The sequence below is a fragment of the Drosophila ananassae genome, chromosome 2L (assembly GCF_017639315.1).
Source record: "Drosophila ananassae strain 14024-0371.13 chromosome 2L, ASM1763931v2, whole genome shotgun sequence".
NCBI classification, from domain to species: domain Eukaryota; kingdom Metazoa; phylum Arthropoda; class Insecta; order Diptera; family Drosophilidae; genus Drosophila; species Drosophila ananassae.
The window spans coordinates 24,160,460-24,178,177 of NC_057927.1; the positions used below are offsets into that span (position 1 = coordinate 24,160,460).

General features: G+C 44.4%; 12 protein-coding genes across 13 annotated transcripts; 5 read left to right on the forward strand and 7 right to left on the reverse strand.

Moving 5' to 3' along the window:
- Positions 1–106: 106 nt before the first annotated feature.
- On the reverse strand, positions 107–1,949 carry LOC6503413 (tRNA modification GTPase GTPBP3, mitochondrial). The gene is made up of 3 exons (XM_001967440.4): positions 1,701–1,949; positions 1,243–1,548; positions 107–1,183 (listed from the first exon to the last, which is right to left on the reverse strand). Exons 1-3 carry the CDS (start codon positions 1,887–1,889, stop codon positions 197–199), a joined length of 1,482 nt encoding a protein of 493 aa, XP_001967476.1. The 5' UTR covers positions 1,890–1,949; the 3' UTR covers positions 107–196.
- A 139-nt stretch (positions 1,950–2,088) lies between these two features.
- On the reverse strand, positions 2,089–3,099 carry LOC6503412. Its single transcript, XM_001967441.4, has 2 exons — positions 2,554–3,099; positions 2,089–2,497 (listed from the first exon to the last, which is right to left on the reverse strand). Exons 1-2 carry the CDS (start codon positions 2,953–2,955, stop codon positions 2,309–2,311), a joined length of 591 nt encoding a protein of 196 aa, XP_001967477.1. The 5' UTR covers positions 2,956–3,099; the 3' UTR covers positions 2,089–2,308.
- A 33-nt stretch (positions 3,100–3,132) lies between these two features.
- On the forward strand, positions 3,133–4,591 carry LOC6503437. The gene is made up of 6 exons (XM_014903667.3): positions 3,133–3,667; positions 3,718–3,771; positions 3,830–3,865; positions 3,929–4,105; positions 4,164–4,280; positions 4,328–4,591. The coding sequence occupies exons 1-6, from the start codon at positions 3,243–3,245 to the stop codon at positions 4,455–4,457; spliced, it is 939 nt and encodes a 312-aa protein (XP_014759153.1). The 5' UTR covers positions 3,133–3,242; the 3' UTR covers positions 4,458–4,591.
- LOC6503438 lies at positions 4,454–5,486 on the forward strand. Its single transcript, XM_001967443.4, has one exon. It carries the CDS (start codon positions 4,670–4,672, stop codon positions 5,381–5,383), a length of 714 nt encoding a protein of 237 aa, XP_001967479.1. The 5' UTR covers positions 4,454–4,669; the 3' UTR covers positions 5,384–5,486.
- LOC6503411 lies at positions 5,470–6,407 on the reverse strand. The gene is made up of 3 exons (XM_044714049.1): positions 6,204–6,407; positions 5,910–6,148; positions 5,470–5,852 (listed from the first exon to the last, which is right to left on the reverse strand). Exons 1-3 carry the CDS (start codon positions 6,390–6,392, stop codon positions 5,738–5,740), a joined length of 543 nt encoding a protein of 180 aa, XP_044569984.1. The 5' UTR covers positions 6,393–6,407; the 3' UTR covers positions 5,470–5,737.
- On the forward strand, positions 6,380–7,618 carry LOC6503439. The gene is made up of 2 exons (XM_001967445.3): positions 6,380–7,316; positions 7,439–7,618. Exons 1-2 carry the CDS (start codon positions 6,766–6,768, stop codon positions 7,593–7,595), a joined length of 708 nt encoding a protein of 235 aa, XP_001967481.1. The 5' UTR covers positions 6,380–6,765; the 3' UTR covers positions 7,596–7,618.
- Positions 7,619–7,724: 106 nt separating this feature from the next.
- LOC6503410 lies at positions 7,725–8,471 on the reverse strand. The gene is made up of 2 exons (XM_001967446.4): positions 7,963–8,471; positions 7,725–7,914 (listed from the first exon to the last, which is right to left on the reverse strand). The coding sequence occupies exons 1-2, from the start codon at positions 8,439–8,441 to the stop codon at positions 7,743–7,745; spliced, it is 651 nt and encodes a 216-aa protein (XP_001967482.2). The 5' UTR covers positions 8,442–8,471; the 3' UTR covers positions 7,725–7,742.
- Positions 8,472–8,520: 49 nt separating this feature from the next.
- On the reverse strand, positions 8,521–9,357 carry LOC26515209. Its single transcript, XM_014903675.3, has 3 exons — positions 9,251–9,357; positions 8,796–9,196; positions 8,521–8,736 (listed from the first exon to the last, which is right to left on the reverse strand). Exons 1-3 carry the CDS (start codon positions 9,341–9,343, stop codon positions 8,577–8,579), a joined length of 654 nt encoding a protein of 217 aa, XP_014759161.1. The 5' UTR covers positions 9,344–9,357; the 3' UTR covers positions 8,521–8,576.
- Positions 9,358–9,571: 214 nt separating this feature from the next.
- LOC6502490 lies at positions 9,572–10,666 on the forward strand. Its single transcript, XM_001967447.3, has 3 exons — positions 9,572–10,231; positions 10,289–10,399; positions 10,458–10,666. Exons 1-3 carry the CDS (start codon positions 9,573–9,575, stop codon positions 10,591–10,593), a joined length of 906 nt encoding a protein of 301 aa, XP_001967483.1. The 5' UTR covers position 9,572; the 3' UTR covers positions 10,594–10,666.
- Positions 10,667–10,746: 80 nt separating this feature from the next.
- LOC6503440 lies at positions 10,747–12,027 on the forward strand. The gene is made up of 3 exons (XM_001967448.2): positions 10,747–11,666; positions 11,725–11,835; positions 11,892–12,027. Exons 1-3 carry the CDS (start codon positions 10,840–10,842, stop codon positions 12,025–12,027), a joined length of 1,074 nt encoding a protein of 357 aa, XP_001967484.1. The 5' UTR covers positions 10,747–10,839.
- Positions 11,942–16,855, reverse strand: LOC6503409. The gene is made up of 5 exons (XM_001967449.4): positions 16,751–16,855; positions 13,548–14,494; positions 12,768–13,263; positions 12,401–12,703; positions 11,942–12,316 (listed from the first exon to the last, which is right to left on the reverse strand). Exons 2-5 carry the CDS (start codon positions 13,906–13,908, stop codon positions 12,064–12,066), a joined length of 1,413 nt encoding a protein of 470 aa, XP_001967485.3. The 5' UTR covers positions 13,909–14,494; positions 16,751–16,855; the 3' UTR covers positions 11,942–12,063.
- On the reverse strand, positions 14,600–16,877 carry LOC6503408. Of its 2 annotated transcripts, none has more exons than XM_044714050.1 (4): positions 16,751–16,877; positions 15,341–16,333; positions 14,985–15,185; positions 14,600–14,919 (listed from the first exon to the last, which is right to left on the reverse strand). In XM_044714050.1, exons 2-4 carry the CDS (start codon positions 16,204–16,206, stop codon positions 14,649–14,651), a joined length of 1,338 nt encoding a protein of 445 aa, XP_044569985.1. In that variant the 5' UTR covers positions 16,207–16,333; positions 16,751–16,877; the 3' UTR covers positions 14,600–14,648. The 2 variants fall into 2 exon arrangements, with proteins under 2 accessions (XP_044569985.1, XP_032312314.1); XM_032456423.2 differs by having other exon boundaries at positions 15,341–16,349; positions 16,751–16,855.
- Positions 16,878–17,718: the final 841 nt, after the last annotated feature.

Genomic DNA, 17,718 nt, shown 5'->3' on the forward strand with positions numbered 1-17,718 from the left:
AATTTTTAAAATATTTCGATATAGGAATACTTGGACTTTAAAATATTTCATTTATTAAAGAAATAATGTGTAAAAGCTCCCATTTAGCAAAGCATACGGTTTAATATTATTCATAAAATATAATATTGCTTTATTAAATACTCAACGGGCAGTACTTTGCAGTATTTTAGGCAAGAACACACAAACTATTGTCAAGTTACTTTCCAATACAAAAATCTTTGAACACAACATCAAGTATATCTTCGCAGCTGACGTGTCCGGTGATGCGTTCGATGCAGCGTACGGAATTGCGCAGCTTTGCGGCCGCAATTGCCATGTCCGGGTATCGGTCGGGCCTGTAATCTCGTAAAAAGACGTCGATGTGTCCAATGCACCGCTCCAGTTGCTGTCTATATCGGGTGTTCGTAATCCGGGGACTCTCCGCTCGCGGTTCTCCGCACAGTTCTTGCAGATGTTTTTCCAAATGGCCCAGAAAGCCAGATATCTTATCGGGTTGATGGCACGAAATGGCGAGGACATTAGAGAGCTTTTCCAGCTGTTGGATCTCTGTCGGGGAAAGGGTGTCTGTTTTGTTGGCTACCAGCTGCAGTCGTTTTCCATTGCACAGATCTACAGGAATATCCAGTTCCTGAAGATAGCTATCCACAAATTGTGAGACAGAATCTTCATGATCTATTTCCCGTATTGTCTTGGCATCTGCCATTAGTAGAATCATATCGGATTGGGCTAGACAGTCTTTAGCTCTCTGCATTCCCTCCTGCTCAATGCTGTCCGTTGTGTTTTTCCGCAGTCCAGCCGTATCGGAGAAAACAACGGGGTAGCCACCGAAATTGTGCATAGTTTCTATAATATCCCGCGTAGTGCCAGCTTGATCGGTCACTATCGCCACAGATCGCTGACAGAGGAGGTTGAGCAAGCTGCTCTTGCCCACATTAGGGGCTCCAATAATTACAGTACGCACTCCGTCTCGTAAAAGCTCTCCCTGGCGCTGATCGCTCAGATGCTCCTTGATCTCGCGCTTGACAGAATTTAGTTCCTTTGTCAGTTGTAAGATGACGCCACCTTCGATCTGTTCCTCTTCCGCGAAGTCAATGTAGGCCTCCAGGTGAGCTGCACATCGGATGAGTCTCCGGCGCCAGTTGTCATATAGTCGACCCAGTGCTCCTGTGCTCTGCAGCAGTGCCTAATAATGAAAAATTATAATTACATATTTTGATTATTCCTTGGTAGAAAGAAATCTACCTGCTTTCTTTGCGCTTCCGTTTCGGCATGAATAAGGTCGGCGAGTCCTTCCACTTCTGTAAGATCCAATTTTCCGCCGAAGAACGCTCTCTTCGTAAACTCTCCTGGCTCTGCTGGTCTCAGACCATCCACTTTTCCCAAGGCGTCCAGCATAGCCGCAATTACGGCCAGCGATCCGTGGACCTGAAACTCACAGGAATCCTCTCCGGTAAAAGATGCAGGTCCAGGAAACCACAGCAGAAGACCGCGATCGATCATCTCTTTACTAGCAGGATGGAAAAATGATTTTAAGTATGCTTGGCGGGCCTGTTGTAAAACGATAAAATTAAATAAGTATGAAAATAAACTATGATTAGAAAACTCTGTGAGAACACGGTGGTTATTTATTTCCTATACTTTTTCGGTTTAAATCATTTAATGTACGACGTACGTATATGCTCTATATTTAAATGACCTACCTTTGGTTCATATTCTTTGTTTCCCACAATGGCCCGGAGAGCCTTTTTTGTTTGGGGCCCGGACACACGGATAACTGACACGCCGCACTTGACGTTACCGGAACTCAGGCTGTAAATTGTGCATCCACTGCTGGCAAAGCGATGGAAGCTGCTCCAAAGTCCTCGAGTACCATTTCTTAGGAGCGCCATACTCAAGAACAATGAAAAACAAACCGCGAACGCTTGATTAGCTAAAACCCGATAACTTCAAAACAGCTGTTCAAAACAACAGCTGTACGTCCCGTTTTTCTAGATGTGGCAACGCTAAGGTAAAGGCGGGTAATTCAAATTATACTCAACGTATGTCAAAAATTATACAAGCAGGGGATTATTGATTAAAGTTATTTACTTTATTTGACAGTTATACTTTATTGGATCGATTTTTCATACTTTATTTATATAGTCAATTTTTATACTTGTTTTTTTTAATATAGTTAATTTATCGTCCAGACAAAAACAAGCAATCTTGGAATTTTCATCACACTAGCATGCTTCGAATACTAAAGATTTAAAACGGCTGAAGCAGTTATTTTTTAGACATAGTTTTAGCCACAAAAACTTAGCCGACTTTAGTAAAAGAATTGTCGTTTCCTGATTAGCAGGGCATCCCTCATCTGAGGCGTTACAATGGACGCCGGACACTGACCCGTTGCCTTTGAAAAGCGGTTACGGTTGATCATAGCTAAATTATTATCCCACTGGCTCATAAAGACCAGGGCGTCATCATCACAAGCCTTTGCAGTGTTAGGCCGCTCTTCCTGGAGAGCATACATAGGTATTAGAACAGAAGAAATCATCATTTAGTGAGCTTTACCTGGCTTCGTCGTCGTCGGGGATGTGGTTCTACATGCACGACATTATTCGGGTGCTTTGCTGCCACGCTCTCCGGATAATTGTCCCAGGTACAGTCGTACATCCGCTGCTTAATCCCTCTTGGACGGTACTGGTTCTCATCCAGGCGCATTTGGTCCTCTTGGGTCGAGATTTGCGCACGGCCTCCGTCTAGCTCCCACATGGATCGACTCTTATTCTTTATGTAGGATCTACTCTTTTCACGTTCCCGGATTTTCTGATGCTCGGGAACGTACTGAGCGATTGTACTGGGTCGGGGATAGTAACGAGTATAGTGGCGTATTTGAAATGAGTCCTTTCGAGTCCGAATGAGGTCCGTGCAACGGTTAGCCATGATGCGACCGAAGCTGTGAATGTTAACCATACTTAGCCGTGTAATACTTGCAGATAAATATTCAAATAAAAAATGTTCAGAATCAGAAAAGTCTTGTTTAAATGTTTAGAAATATTGCTTGATTGGTATGCCGAAACGTTGCTAAAGGCTTTTGAACAAATGACCCTATGCCGGATATTTCCTAGTGACATGTACTTGCAAAGCCTACCTGATGGACTCTCTGTTTCAATTAGCATAGTTAACCCCTCTGGCGTTAATTTTCAGTTGGAAGTTATTCTGTCTGGTACTCGTATCAGTTTCATTTTTGGTGTGTCGCCATGAGGTCTATCATCTGGGTGCTTATTTCTTTTCGATTTGTCTCAGCGATCCTAGGGAATTCTACTTATTTGATTAAGAATTCCGGATCGTTTGAGGACAAGCTGCTTTCGCGCAAAGTCCGTGGTCTGATATTCCCGGATAAGGCCTCTGTTTTGCTGACCGCTGCCTTGACCAAACTTATAGTGGGTGGTCGACCCAGTGGACTTCAGTATAGCCTCGAGTTCGACATTTATCATCCACTTCCCGATACTGTGGAGGGCTGGCAGCCGAAGATATTAAAACGCTTCAGACCCAAGACCACGACCACACCAAAACGTCGATTGGATTCCATGCCGTATTACAGAAGCCCAGACCTGGAGAATTATTATCAAAATTATTATCAGAATTATTACCAAAATGCAGGTGCCTGGGGACCTAACAGAAAGTAAGTTATAGTCTTGGACAAAAGAAAATAATTTTATAATCAAAGTTTAGCTCTTCAACACGCAGGAATAACTTCATCGCTCCAAAAACCTACAACCCAACCATGTAAATATTTTATAAAGTTTAAAACAATACAATTTTAACTAATATTAATACTTTTTAGATTAAAATCAAAGGCTCAATCGCATAGATTTCAAAGGTTAAAAATAGTTTATGACATGGTTCTATAAGAGAAATTTTAATTGTAGATTTAATCTTTCAGTTCATCCATTAATAGAGATTTACTTTACCAAACCCCTCTGAGTATTCCTAAGGTTAATTATCTTCGGCCAAAAGAAGAGGTCTACGAATCCTGGTCTGAAGTTCCAAGCTGGAAATTGAATCGAGGCTACAGAGAGCGCAGAGAAATATTTGATCAGTTCGAGGCTATGGGAAAAGTGTAGGTTACAAAGTACCATGTATTATATTCATTTTACTATTTAACTACTTTCATTTAGTTTTCAAATAGATCTGAAGTCGTGTATTAAGAGAGCCATGTGTGAACTTAGAGCCAAAATAAACGCAGGCCACCACGAGGGCTTTCTCATGGAGGATCTTATGCGGATTGTATTGACGTGAGTATAGTTATGATTCTAGCACCCAAGCTAAATCGTACTTTTAGGGTGCCCGAGGAGATATTGGATGGCAAGTACAAACATCGCAAGGACGTCAAGGACTGCGCTCGATTTTATGCACCAAGTTGCCCATACAACGTTCTTAACTTCCTAACACAAAACGGCAAAAATATATAAACCTAGTAGGCCGACAATCAAATTCTCGTGTTATGTCATTGGACTAGGAAAGCGACACCAGCTTCAGATTCATTACACATTCAGCCTCCGAACTGGACAGTCATCTAAATTCCAGTATCCGAAACCCCAAAATTCTAAATTTACAGTTTATTTGGCCTTCAGTAAATCAGTATTCCAAAATTGTGTAAAACGTTTTATAGATTCAGTGCAAAATGGTTTTCAACATAAAAATTGTCGGCGGACTGCTCTCTTCGACTTTCAAGTCTCAGGGAATCTTGAAAATAAGCAACCGATTCGGATCCGGGTGCGCTAAGAAGGGTGGGAAGGACCGATGTCCCAAGGTCAACAAGAACTATCCGTGCGGTAGGCCCGAGGCGGAGCCGGAAATAAAGAAGTCAAAGCAGAAGGCGCTCAAATCTATGTGGCTTAACCCGTTCTGTGATCCCGAGGACACCTACTGCCCGTTCAATCCTAGATTCGACGACATTTACTATGTGGAGTCGGACAAGGCGAAGCGCAAGTACTGGCAGACCTGGGTGGCTTGCCCTCCCATCAACATAAAGCCCAAGAAGATCTGCTGCTATGCCCAGGCGAAGCCAGCTCCGGTAAAGCGTCGCAAGCGCGCCGCCAGGCCAACTACTGCCTGCCCACAGCCCTGTCCGGACCCCCAACCAGGATCTTGCCCCAAGATTCCCCGACGCTGTCACAGGGAAGGCCGGGTACCATCAAAGTGTCACAAAAATCGTGCACCAGCGGACTGTGTCAAGCCTCTGACCCCATATCCTTCATACTCGGAGTGCAAGAAGCGTAAACTTGATCCCCTGCACCCGAAGGAGTGCGCTTGCACTGTCGTTCCTATGTTGTGCGAGGTATGGGCTATGTACCGAAAGAATGCCCTCGCCAGGAGCAAAAAATCCAGCCAATAAAATCTTCTCAATTTGGAGTACAACATAGATCCAGAAGCCGGGAGTGTCCTCATTATCTGTCGACTGAAATAAAACAAAATCCGGAGTGCGGTGTAAAATTTTATATTTAGTGTTTGAAAGGGATTGTTTCTGACATTCTTTTATTTCTAATTATCCTTAATAATCAAATGGATTTTTGGCCATGTTAGTTATTAGCGTCCAAAGTATAGGACTGCAGTCATGAAAAGTCTTTTCGCAATCGGCTCCTCCCCGTCCAGCATCTCTGGCATGTAGATACTTTCCAGCGACGTTGTGGGTGGGTCTGTAGAATAGAGTTCTCTAAATACTTAGTTCGAATTTCTCAAAAATATTTACTTACACCATAATTGAATTTGTAATTTCACTGAAAATATTCCTGTTTTGGAAGGGTCTTTGAGAGATTTCACAAATGCTCCTTAGCAGGCATGCTCCACCATTTTGGCCAGCAATTCTAAAAGAAAATATGAGAACATATGTATATGGAAATATAATAAAATGAGTTTCTCACTGCTCCATGCCAAGTTCGATGGCAGTGTAGACCCACGATCGGGCCTCGTCATGGGAAAGCTTTGTCTGCATATCCTTGCGCCATTCGCGGGCTGTGGAAACGAACGTCGAGGTGTTCCAGAAACTCCACCAGTAAAGCGGAATGGTCGTTGGGATCCACTGGCCCTGAACGTTGAAGAACCACCAAAAGGACTGGTCCTTGTCGACTTGTTTTACAGGATACGCAAAGCTAGGCACAAACTTTAGGACAAGGGTCAGGGTGAACTCTGGATCAGGATCAAGAGGATATATCTACCTTGACAACTCCCTGGCCATTGTAAATGGCTACTCGCTTGGAGCGACTCAGGGGCTGGCTGCTGTAACTAAAGCTGCTGTTTCCTTTGGCATCTGGATCGAAATTGAAATTGGTATGGCCCAATACCAGAGTGGTACTGGATAGCACCGTTAGGAGCAGTAGCTGCCAGGTCAGAACCGTCTGGACCATGTTGTTTGTTTTCGATTGCAATGCTAACTAATCTGGCTTTGTTTAAGCTCGGATCTCCGCACCCAGATTTGTTTGGCCAAGAAATTGGCATGTCCCCAAAGAAATACCAAGAACAAAGAATAGGTTGCTACTCTTTGTTCGTGGCTGTGATTCTTCAAAAGAAAGAATAGGGTATTGTGTAGAAGACTTTTGATTGGCTGGAGCGTCCAATCCAAGAAATTCTAATGATGGAGCATGCGCTCCAGTTTCGGAACCAGAGGTGTTCTATTGACTAATTCGGTCTAATTGCTGTTCACGCATCTATCGCTGGTCGTTGATCCACTCATTTGCAGGTCGCCTAATTAAGTCCCAAATAGACAAAAGAGAGCTAACAATGATTTGGGGCTTCTGGATGCGCTATTCCCGCGTGGATCACAACACCATGCATCGTCGAAAGCAGTACAACGTAAAGAAGATCGTCCAGGTCGCGTTGATAGTGATCGTACTCATATCTCCAATCGGGGGGCTACTCTTATTTCCATCCACCACGGTGCTTCAGCTCACCTCGTCCATCTCGATACCTCTCGACCTGCCCACACGCACCAAGGTCTTCGTGGACATGGGTTTTCAAATGAACTACAACCTGCCCACCACGGTGTCGGCGTTCTACAACGCCTCCATCTGGGCGGACGAGCTGTCGCGCCGACAAAAGCGCCACTTGCCAAAAATTTCGGATCTGCAAAGCTTGGAACGGGAACAGGACGTTGGCATGCATCCAGGTGACTTAACGGCCGGCCAGATGTACTTGGGGCTGGAGAACTTGCTCGAGACCTATGGAGTCCACAGATCTTGCCTGCTACGCAGTGTTTGCGAACTAGCCTTGCATCCTTTTGCTGAAAATCATTATTATGCTATGGTTACCCAGGCCATCACCTTTCTTCTCACGTAAGTTTAAGACTTTGATTCAATTAGACTTATTGTTTAATTTGTACAATTATTAAAGAGTTTACAAGTGAAAGTGTATTCCATTTATCAATGATAAATCTGTATTATTTTTCTAATTTTAGGCCTTCCCAGCATGAGGGTTTCGCTGAGGATGAGCAGCATTACCGCGACAAATACGAACGAGCCGAACAGATTGGCTTCCTGGGCGGGGAATGCCACCTCTCGTATCCTAGCTGCGACATGGACATCATAAACTTAGCCACCCGACTGGTCAGATGAAATAAAGATAACCGAATAGCCTATAATTTGTATACATTCATTTGGTGATGAAGAAATTATGAACAAAGTGCAAGTGCATCATCATTGAAATCCATAACATTCAGTTGACTGGAAAATAGCCATAAATTCCCACGCCAGTTTGTCTGGCTAGGTATTTAATGGGGAGCTCAGAAGACTGCTGATTCCTGTGAGAAACTCAAACGGACAGTTGGCATATAAACCCGCACAGTCGTTTCCCATAAATCCGTGCTGTTCCGCCTGCTGGTAGGCCTCTTGGTAGACACGTTCTTCGGGGCCAAAGGCCTCGTGCATCGAAGGTCTGAAAATAAGTTTAAATTTCAATAGATTTAATTTCACAAAAACTTACGTCAGGGTGAAGGTCAGTAGGGCGGTAAGCATGTTGTGTTCGGCATCCTGGAAGGGATGTCGGGCGAGCTCACAAACACTGCGCAACAGACAGGACTCATCGAAGCCATAGCGCGCCAGCATGTTCTCCAGGCTTTCGTACAGTTCTCCGGCTGTGAAATCATTTGGATGCATCGACTTCACTCCTCCTGGCAAATACTTCTCCGTCTCATTCCTCAGATGACGCTTGCCGCGGCGGGAGAACTCATCCGGCCAGATAGTGGCCGCGTAGAAGGACGATGGCTGACTCGGAAAGGCGTAGTTCATTTGCAGACCCCAGTCCCAGAAGAGCTTCCGATCGGGTATTACAACGGGCACGGACAACGAGGAGGTCACCTGATAAACAGAAGAAGCGGGAAATATCAAAGGGAACTCCGACGAAGCTGGAAAGCTCCAAAGAGTCACCAGAGCTCCAATGAAGTGTACGCGCTTGAGACACATTTCGATGTGATGGGATCTCTGGGACAATACGCACTTCGATAATTAGTGGCTTCCAAAAGCTGCTAATGAAACGCACAGACAGTGCAATTTACAGGTGGGGCTTATATTTTTATTGTTTGTATTATTTTATTGGTTCTATTGAAATATGACGTGGCTTATGAGCTGTAACAGGTCGTGTTTGCAGTGGGAATACAATCTCAAGCAGTCTCTGCCCAAAAATCCATCCAGCTCGGCCTGCTCGTAGGCTTCTCTATAAACATCTTCATTCTCTTGAAAGCCTTCATGTTGTGAGGGACTAAAAAAGGAAAATTATCTTTCAGAAGCAATAATTTTAAATATTTGTAAATTATCTACCTCAGAACAAAAGTAACAATATCAGTGAGCATGTGTCTGTGTTTATCATCGAAGGGATGTTGGGCCAACTCACAGACACTTCTCAGCAAACAAGTTTCATGGATTCCATAACCGGCCAGATTATCCTCCAAAAAGGCGTAAAGCTCGGCTGCTGAAAAATCCTTCGGATGTATTCCGGTCTCTCCATCATGTCCGTATTTTGTGTAGAAACTTGCATCGTTGATCTCCAAGGTGGGAGCTTCGCGTTTTGCCTTATAATTGGCAAACCCCGGCCAGATGGGTATACTATAAAATTCCGTGAGGTTGTAGGGATAGTTATAGGAGACAGCAAAGCACCAATCGATCAAAATGCGACGCTCCGGAAGTAGCTCAGCAATGGGAAAGGAAACCGACAGAGTTAGCTGTGAGTAATGGGTTAAGTATAATCATTCCCTTAAAAAAAACCAAAAACGTACACCCAAGTTAGACGATGCTGGCCACAGAAGGGACACTGAATGATTGGTGAAGAAGGAAACTAAAATAAGTGATCTCAGCCAGCTGAGTTCCATTTTGAGAACCGTGTGTGTTGAGCCAGAAAAGGGTACTGATCGAGGTTCAAATACCCAAATCCAACAATTGTCCAACAAATTGGGTCGGTGGGTTAATGTACATATAAGTATGGTAAATAAATCAAGACATCAATCGGTGGCGGGTAAATATTTGGGGAAATGGTTTGCGATGCCGGATTGAAGCCGCCTTCGTAAAAATTTGACGATTTCCTCTGCTCAGTTGGGAAAGATGCTACGAGCCAAGATCTTTGTTATGATTGTGCTGCTTGCGGGCTTTTGGCCAAGTCTGGGGGAAAATTCAAAATCTGAACTTAAAGAGGCGGTGGTCAGAGTTTTTAGCCGGAAAAGAAGGGCGCTTTTATTTCCTCCGGGCTCATTTGTGAAGTTTACATGTTCCTTTGCCACTGGCCTAATTGCGACCTATCCGAAGGGCATTACCTTTGTGCTGGAGGAAGCTCTCTACTTTCCGATTCCTGGAACTTTGGAGGATGTATATCCTAGAAGATTTCGACCCAAGACCACAACAAAGAAGCCAGAGAAGCTTCCGGATTCTATTGTCTATATACCAGGCACCGATTGGCGTTTCAAGGCCCAGACCCTGCCGAAGCCCAAATTGAGGCAGCCACCTCCCAAAACCCATCGAATTGATGATGTCAGTTACGCAAATCCCTTCAAATGGCAACAGTGGAGCCAATACTCCAAGTTTCCGGAAAAAAATCATCAGTGGCAGAATCATCAGTGGAATGGCTGGAATCAGGAGAAGGTATCAAAGTGGACCACTCCATCTCCCAAATGGAATAGATACAGTGAAGCGTGGAACTCTCATCACATTCGTGGTCATCGGGATCGTAGGGACTTGTTTGATCGATTTAGCAAATTAAGTAAAATGTGGGTTAAAGGAATGCCAATTTTTAAACACATTATTAATCACATTATTTTTAACAGTATTGGCATTGATGTCAAGTCGTGTATTCTACGCACTATATGTGATAGTAAGCGATTGCTTTTGCCGCCAGGATATTCCATGTTGCACGACATGCTTCGCTTGATTTTCACGTGAGTTCTAAAAGGTTAAAGAAATTGCAAGATTTTTCAGTAAGATTCTATTCTATAGTTTACCTCGATTGGATGGATTCAAAGATGAATACAGCCGTATTATGGACCGAGATCCAGACGAATGCTCTGAGGAATTAAAGTCGAAGTGTAATATGAATCTCTTAATTTGGTTACTAAGTGGTAGAGTCGAATAAACACTTAAATCTTGTTATAAATATGCATAAAAAGGTGGATAATGTCTGCTTTGTAGATTTATTTTGGAGGTCATGTGTTTATGCTTATAATTTACGGATTTACTTACCAATAGCGACATAGTTTATTGTCACGTTCTCATTTAATTTGATTCAATTGTGGACTGAACAATTATCACTCCCCAATAAGTCGAAATACATCAGACCTTCTTGTTAGACTAACGATGTCTCAATCAGTATTCTTTAGCTATGCGTGGCTGGGTGTTGATCTTCTTTTCCTTTCAACTCCTCCACTTGGTTGTACCTCAAGTGGAGTCCAATCATACGAAACTCAATCATGCAGTGGATCGGGTAATTTCGCGGCGGAAGCGCTTTGTTCTTTTTCCTCCGGGATCCAATTTGAAGTTTACAGGACAACTCAGCAAGGGTCTCATCTCGGCCTATCCTCGCGGTGTGTCCATGAATATCGAGCAGGCCTGCTACTACCCAGTGCCATCCAAACGAGAGGACGTCTATCCCAAGCGATATCGCCAGAGGACGACTACCACTGAGAAGCCAAAGACCACTACAGAACCAACCTATGTTTGGATACCAGGAACCAATTGGCGATTCAAGGCCACTCCAGTCAAGAAACCCAATCCAATAAGACTGCACCATCGCATAGATGAGAGACCCCACATATCCTCCTACTCTGATCCTGCCAAGTGGGCCCATTGGTCCAAATACGGGCAACGTTATGAAAACTGGTCGCCGGCGAATCAAAACTATCAGAAATACAGCCAACCTGGACAATGGAGCAAATGGACAACGAAGTCCCCCCAGTGGGCAAAGTATCCTAGTTATCCGAAACGTTGGCATAGATCGGCGGATGGTGAGTACTTCGATCCTGAGGTTGAGCCCTATGCGGATGTGAGGTCTTCGAATTCACTTAGCTTTGAAGAACCTTTCGATCCCGACTTGACTCCTCATCATCCGCCTCACTATCCGGAACTTGGGCATGTGGACGACTGGCGGCATTACAACGGACACCGAGACCGTCGCCAGCTATTCGAGCACTTCGAAGGCTTCAGTAATATGTAAAGACTAGCTGGAATTTATATTTTAAGATTCCTGAAATTTATATATTTATTTTAGTTTGGGCATCGATGGCAAGGCCTGTGTTTTGAGAGCCATTTGTGACAGCAAGCGGTTGCTTTTGCCGAAAGGATATTCGATGCTTCAGGATATTGTGAGGCTAGTTTTTACGTAAGTTTTATCTTTTGACTTTATGACTTTAAATGAGTTACATATTATCTGTATAGATTTCCCACCATAACCGGCGTGGAGGATGACTACTCCCGTATCATGAAAATGAATGCAGACGATTGCGACCGCCACTTTCGCGATTCTTGTAAGCTTAATATTTTAGCATGGCTGCTGGGAGGCAAATGGAATTGAATAAAACGCATTAAAAAGGACTTGGGATGTGGGGGTTTATTGGATGAACTGCGCCGCCCACATGGACTGTTTGCACTCCGGATAGAGAGTGGCGCAGTCCTCTTTGGCGGCGTGTGCCTTGTCGTAGTGGGTGTCGCGGTAGGCGACCGGTTCGTTGTCCAGGGCCTCTGGAATGGTGAACACCGCTCGCATTAGTTCGCCCACAAATGTGCCAGGCTCCTGCTCTTTAGACTTTTGTCCCGTTTCGCAGAGGGTGCGGAGAACACAGTGGTAACCGTGGTGACCACGTCTGTGAAGCGCAGAAAACATGATTTGGTTCCACATTAATTAAAAATTTGAAGAGTATGTTTTTATTTGCTAATTGGTTACTCACTTGTCTAAATACTTTTCTATTCGCTCGTACAAGGACTGACGACTCCTACGGTGATGTTTTATCTGCAGCTCCTCCAGTCTGGTCAAGTGCTCCTCGTGCTCACTGGCCACTCCACTACGCCGCTGCCGTTTATGCGGATTTTCTGCATCTGGAATACTGCGCTTTCCAAACACTGGGTATATGCGATGGTGTCGCGGTGCTGGAGGACGAGTGGGACGCCTGGTGGTTGTGGTGGTGGTGGTCCTTGGTGGGACATCTTGTCGCCTTAGTGTCTGCCTATTGCCATAGTAACGATCTTTAAGTCTGCAAATATTTTAATAGCTTTTTTTAACAAAAATATTCTTTAGAGTAAGTATTACGACCTTACCTCGAGGAGAGCGCCCAGTAGGGGTACCGGGAGTTCTTGGCGGGAGTATAGGGACGTGTCCACTTGGCGAAAGGATTCCTGGAGCTCATCCCCGGCCGACCGTAGTAGTAGTTGTGGTCCTTGCGCCTGCCTCCCTTCGGTCGGCTGTAATAACTGTCAGCATACTGATGAGACGGATGCATCGGAGTCCGGAAAATGGGCGAGGAACTGTAGTAGGAGTTGCTGCCACTCTTGTAGCTTGACAAGTTAATGTAGTTTGGTTTGTAATGCAAGGGACTGCCGGTCGTTGTCTGGTCGTTGGCGGCATCATCCACATAGGTTATATTCGACACGGTGTCGTTGCGACTTATGTCCAGAGTACCATCCTCCAGCTTGGTCAGCAGATCGTCCAGTTCCTCGCTGGGTGGTTTGCTGGGCAGCTCCCAGGCCAAAGCCACCGTGATGCCCAGAATCAAGTAGTTCGTATGGTCCACAACTCCCACAATTTCGTCGTACACTGAACGGAAGAATAGGAGGGACCAGTGAGGCGTGAGATTTCTTTGAATTCGGCTTGAGGGGACGGCCAAAAGGGGGCTACTATTCTTCTTTAAATTTAAAATATTTGTCTATAATATTTACTAAGATTTACTTAGAAGAAACTTAATAAGTTAGTAACTAAGTAAGATAGTTACTAATATTATGATACTTCAACTTCTTTGCAAAACTGTTTCTTAAGTTTGGCAACCCCTTTTGTAAATGTTGCTTGCCTTTGCCACTGCCTTTTTGGGCTAACTGACTTACCGATCTGAAAGGAGCTGCCCTCCGGAAATACCAAATAGCGTCGTTTCCTGGACAACAGCTCTTCCGACCGCCTGCCTTGAACGGATGCGGATTGGGACTCATTCAGCCTCATCTCGATGAGCTGCTCCAGGCTGTTGCTGTCGTCATTGTTTATGTTCAGTGACGGGCTGCCGGTTGCCAGCTCGATGGATCCGCCGGCCTTCAGTCCGACAGCCAGGATGACACCCAAATGGGAGAACACGATAAGGGGGAGGAGCATTAAAGCCGGTGCCGGGGAATTGGCCATCGGGCTGCAGCTGCGATTGCCGCTCCTCGTTGTTTTCCAGCTCCACATTTTCCTCTTTGCTTGCGGTCTCAGCATACGTCAACTGTCAGCGAAAAGTCCCGCGATGTTGGTCCAAACAGAATCGGACGGGTTCTAAGGTTTGCTCTGAACTTGGACTGCTGTTGCCTGGGCTGTTAATTGTAAGTGGGGTTCTCTTTCTCCGCGAGAAAGTTTCCAGTTTGAGTTTGAGCTCCGTTCGTTAAATTTCTTTTGCGCTTCTTCTTTTGTCTTTCATTAGTTTTCACACTTTTAGTCTTTGGTGTTTCGGCAAAGTAGTTTGTCTTGCAGAGCGTCGTGAGCTCATTGGACTATTTAAAGGTTCAAATTACTTTTTCACGCTTCCCAACTTGTTCTCCCCTCCTGAGGTATGTTCTTTTCTTTCTGAAAAGTAGCACACTTCTAACTAGATGATGGTGATGATGATGATGCTGCTGCTGTTGGCGAACTGAAGTTGGAGTAATGTGATCACTAGTCACAGTTTTCCTTCGGATAAACTGAAATGGTAGTCAGTGGAATGTTTTCAGCTCAAACCGAAGAAACTTCAAAACGACTTTGGTATAATTTCGCTTATTATTCTGCTCAACTATACCCGAATAGCTGACTCAGCTGTCAAAGGGGAAAACTGGAAGTGAAAGATTGAGGTTGTTCATTCAAACAAATCAAAACTTGGAGAAAATAAATATCTCAAGATTCTCAATTAGTCACTTAAATCAAATAAAAAATACAAAGTCCTATTTTAAGGCCATTGGTATTTATTTTACTTTTTTTCAAAGAGTCTAGTCCGACCAAAATGAGTGAGTGCAATCCCCGTAAAGTTGTCGGCAATTATTCTGCTGCCGGTGTGCTTCCAGATAATGGGGTGACATCAACAGCTCCAGCTCCTTGGGGTCATCTATATCCTGGCTGCTAGGCAGTTGAAAAATGGCCGACAGCAGTTCCATAATGAAGCTTTGCGGTTCCGGGGCTCCTCTTCCTTGGAGGCGCTTCTGTCTTTGAGCCGATTCACAGAGAGCTCGTTGTACACAAGACGTGCCATTAAGGCGTTGTCTATAAAACATTTTTTATTGGTTAGTTTTTTGAATAATGATGGTTTTTTCAAATTTCAAACTTACGACTTGTACAGCCTTTCGATTTTGCCAAACAACAGCTGGCGGGAACTGAGATGCTGTTGTAAGTGAAATTGCTCGAAATGGGGATCTTGTTCCAGACTTCTCCTCCTTCTCCGTTTGGCAAAAACAGGATATATACGATGCTTAGGTGGGGACTTTAAAACTTGCCGAGGACGCTGGGAGTATCCAGAGCTTGGAAATGAGCTTGGAATATATTCAAATATTTATTACTCATAAGCAACGTTGTGCGAGGTTTAAATTATATTAAGTTTACCAGAAACTAAATTTGTCTCAAGTAATTTTAAAACTCTTTTGCTTTTTTTGCTTGTCAATTTTATGGTGATTATGGGAGTACTTACGTCCACTTTGATGGGTTCCACATGCGTTGCTTTTCACGCCAGTTCTGCTGCACCCGCTGCCCGTTGCGTGTCCACCAATTGTCCTTGCTTGCCCCAGACCATGGACTCACACCCGTTCCCGTCCCGGCCCCCTGGCGCTGCCATTTTGGCCACGACTGTCGCGCATGCCAATTAGCAGGCATCGGCGCCTGGCGCTGCTGTCCATTTGCATTTGCATCGGAATTCGCATTTGCAGAATTTGCATAAGGGTATGAGGCAGGGATGCGAGGGATATTCGTGTAGTACGACTGGTAGCCATGGTCATTGGCCGCATATGCCGGCGGATTCGCTGGAAGTGCGTGCGTTGCCTGCCAATTAGCGGCGTCTCGATTGTCCTGATCCTGATTCAGTTTCTGGTTCCAGTTCTGGGAGGGAGCCTTGGGATCGGGCTCGGGGACGCTGCCGTTCCGGCGGACAGTGCCGATGGTGCCGTCGTTGATGCGGGTAAGCACGTTTTCAATCAGCTCGCTGGGCGCCTTGCTGGGCAGCTCCCACGCCACTGAGCAGGTGATGCCCAGGATGGCGTAGTTGGTGTAGTCCACGATGGGTATGATGATGTCGAAAACCAACTGAAAGGAGGAGCCCTCTGGGAAGAGGAGGTAGCGCTTCTGGCGATGCAGTCGCATCAGCCGGTGGCGCCATCCCTCGCCTTCCACCTCCAGCTCCCCCGAAGGTCCTGGGTTGATGTTGGTGCACAATAAATGGTCACCATCGAAGGTACCATTACTTTGTGGTAGTCTCTCATTTCGGAAAAGGCAAAGTGGAAGCAGAAAAATTAACAAGAGTCCGAATCCCGTGCATCCAATTACTTTGATTGTTTTTACCATTTTTTGCTTAATGAAAGACAGTCACTCCACTAACATTTATTCGTAAAGGTTTATTTTTATTTTTAACAAATAATAAAAATAATATATTTTGTTAACTCTGTTCACTTTTAGTATTCCTTGTTATTTACTGAAATGTATATTTCCTTTTTAAAATTAAACCTTTTCGTTCATCAGTGTAATTGATTAATGGAACATTTCGATTGCTTCGTGCCTTGGCACTCAGGAATCAAACAGGGCAACAAGAAATATAAAATCGGCAACGTAAATTTGCATAATTTTACGTTAGCTGTGCCGCTTCCACTTTCTGTCCCTGCCAATCATGCGTTAAATTAATGCAATTTTCAATAACACTCGAAGCGCGAGCGATGGCATGGAGGCAAGTTGGCAGTGGGTAATAGGCACTATTGGTCACTGGTCACTGGCTAATGGTTAAATTGAACCTCCCCGCCATCGGCATTGGTCTTCACAATTAAAACACTGTCGCTTCGGAATGCCCCGACGCTTCGAGCGAAATTGGACGAGAATTTATGAAGCAGATAATTACCATTAGAGGGACAGCGACGAGTCGAGCGAATTGGAATTGGATTTTCGATATTGGCCCGCTCCGGTCTCCGGGTTTCTTTTTTTTGTGTTTTACGATATGTTGATGCCATTAGCTGTCCGAACCGAACTGATGCCGCACATTCCGGGTGGCTGGAACGCATCGAATTCGGTCAGCAGTTTGGTCCGGCAAAGTTTAATTGTACAATTAGCACCCAATTGAGTGTCGTTAACTCGTTTTGTGCCGTTTCAAGTGCTCTTCAAAAAGGTGCTAAATAGTCCCCAGTATCCCCCAAATATCCCATATCTCCATGGCCTGAAGCCTCCGATTAATGGCAGTGGAATTTGGTAACAATGTGCAACTGCCCGATAACAGATTGTTAAATTGCAGCATTTAGAGGTACTGATTGGTGGCCTCGACGATGGCCAACATAATAAATAATCTTCAATGCATCCATTCAAATTGAATTGGGCAACAGGAGGAGGTCAGCGGAGTTGTAAACACCGGAAATATTTTAATCGCTATGGCTTTCAGACGGATGAAGCGCATTAATCTTTCGCTTAATGCTCTGTTTGATTAAGTGAATTTTAATTTTATGCTTAACAAGGCGAGGCGATAACATTCGCTTCAATTTTGTTTAATCCTTTTACACTCAACATTATTATGCAGATTATTACTAAAATTATCGTTAAAGAGTGCGGCGAGCTTAAATACTTAATTAAATATATTGAATGTTAATACTAAATAATTTATAAGCGGAATACCACAAAGGACTTGGATATCAATCTGTATCTAATTCACGGGACAACACATTTTCAAAAATTGTGAAGGCCATGTCTTGGCCAAGATCCCCTTCCAAATATTGAAAAATGCATTTGGACGGATATATGGCCCACTGCGAAGGCTATATCTTTCCCAATAACCATCCGATTATATAGCGGAATACCTTAAACGATTTGTAGACCGATTCT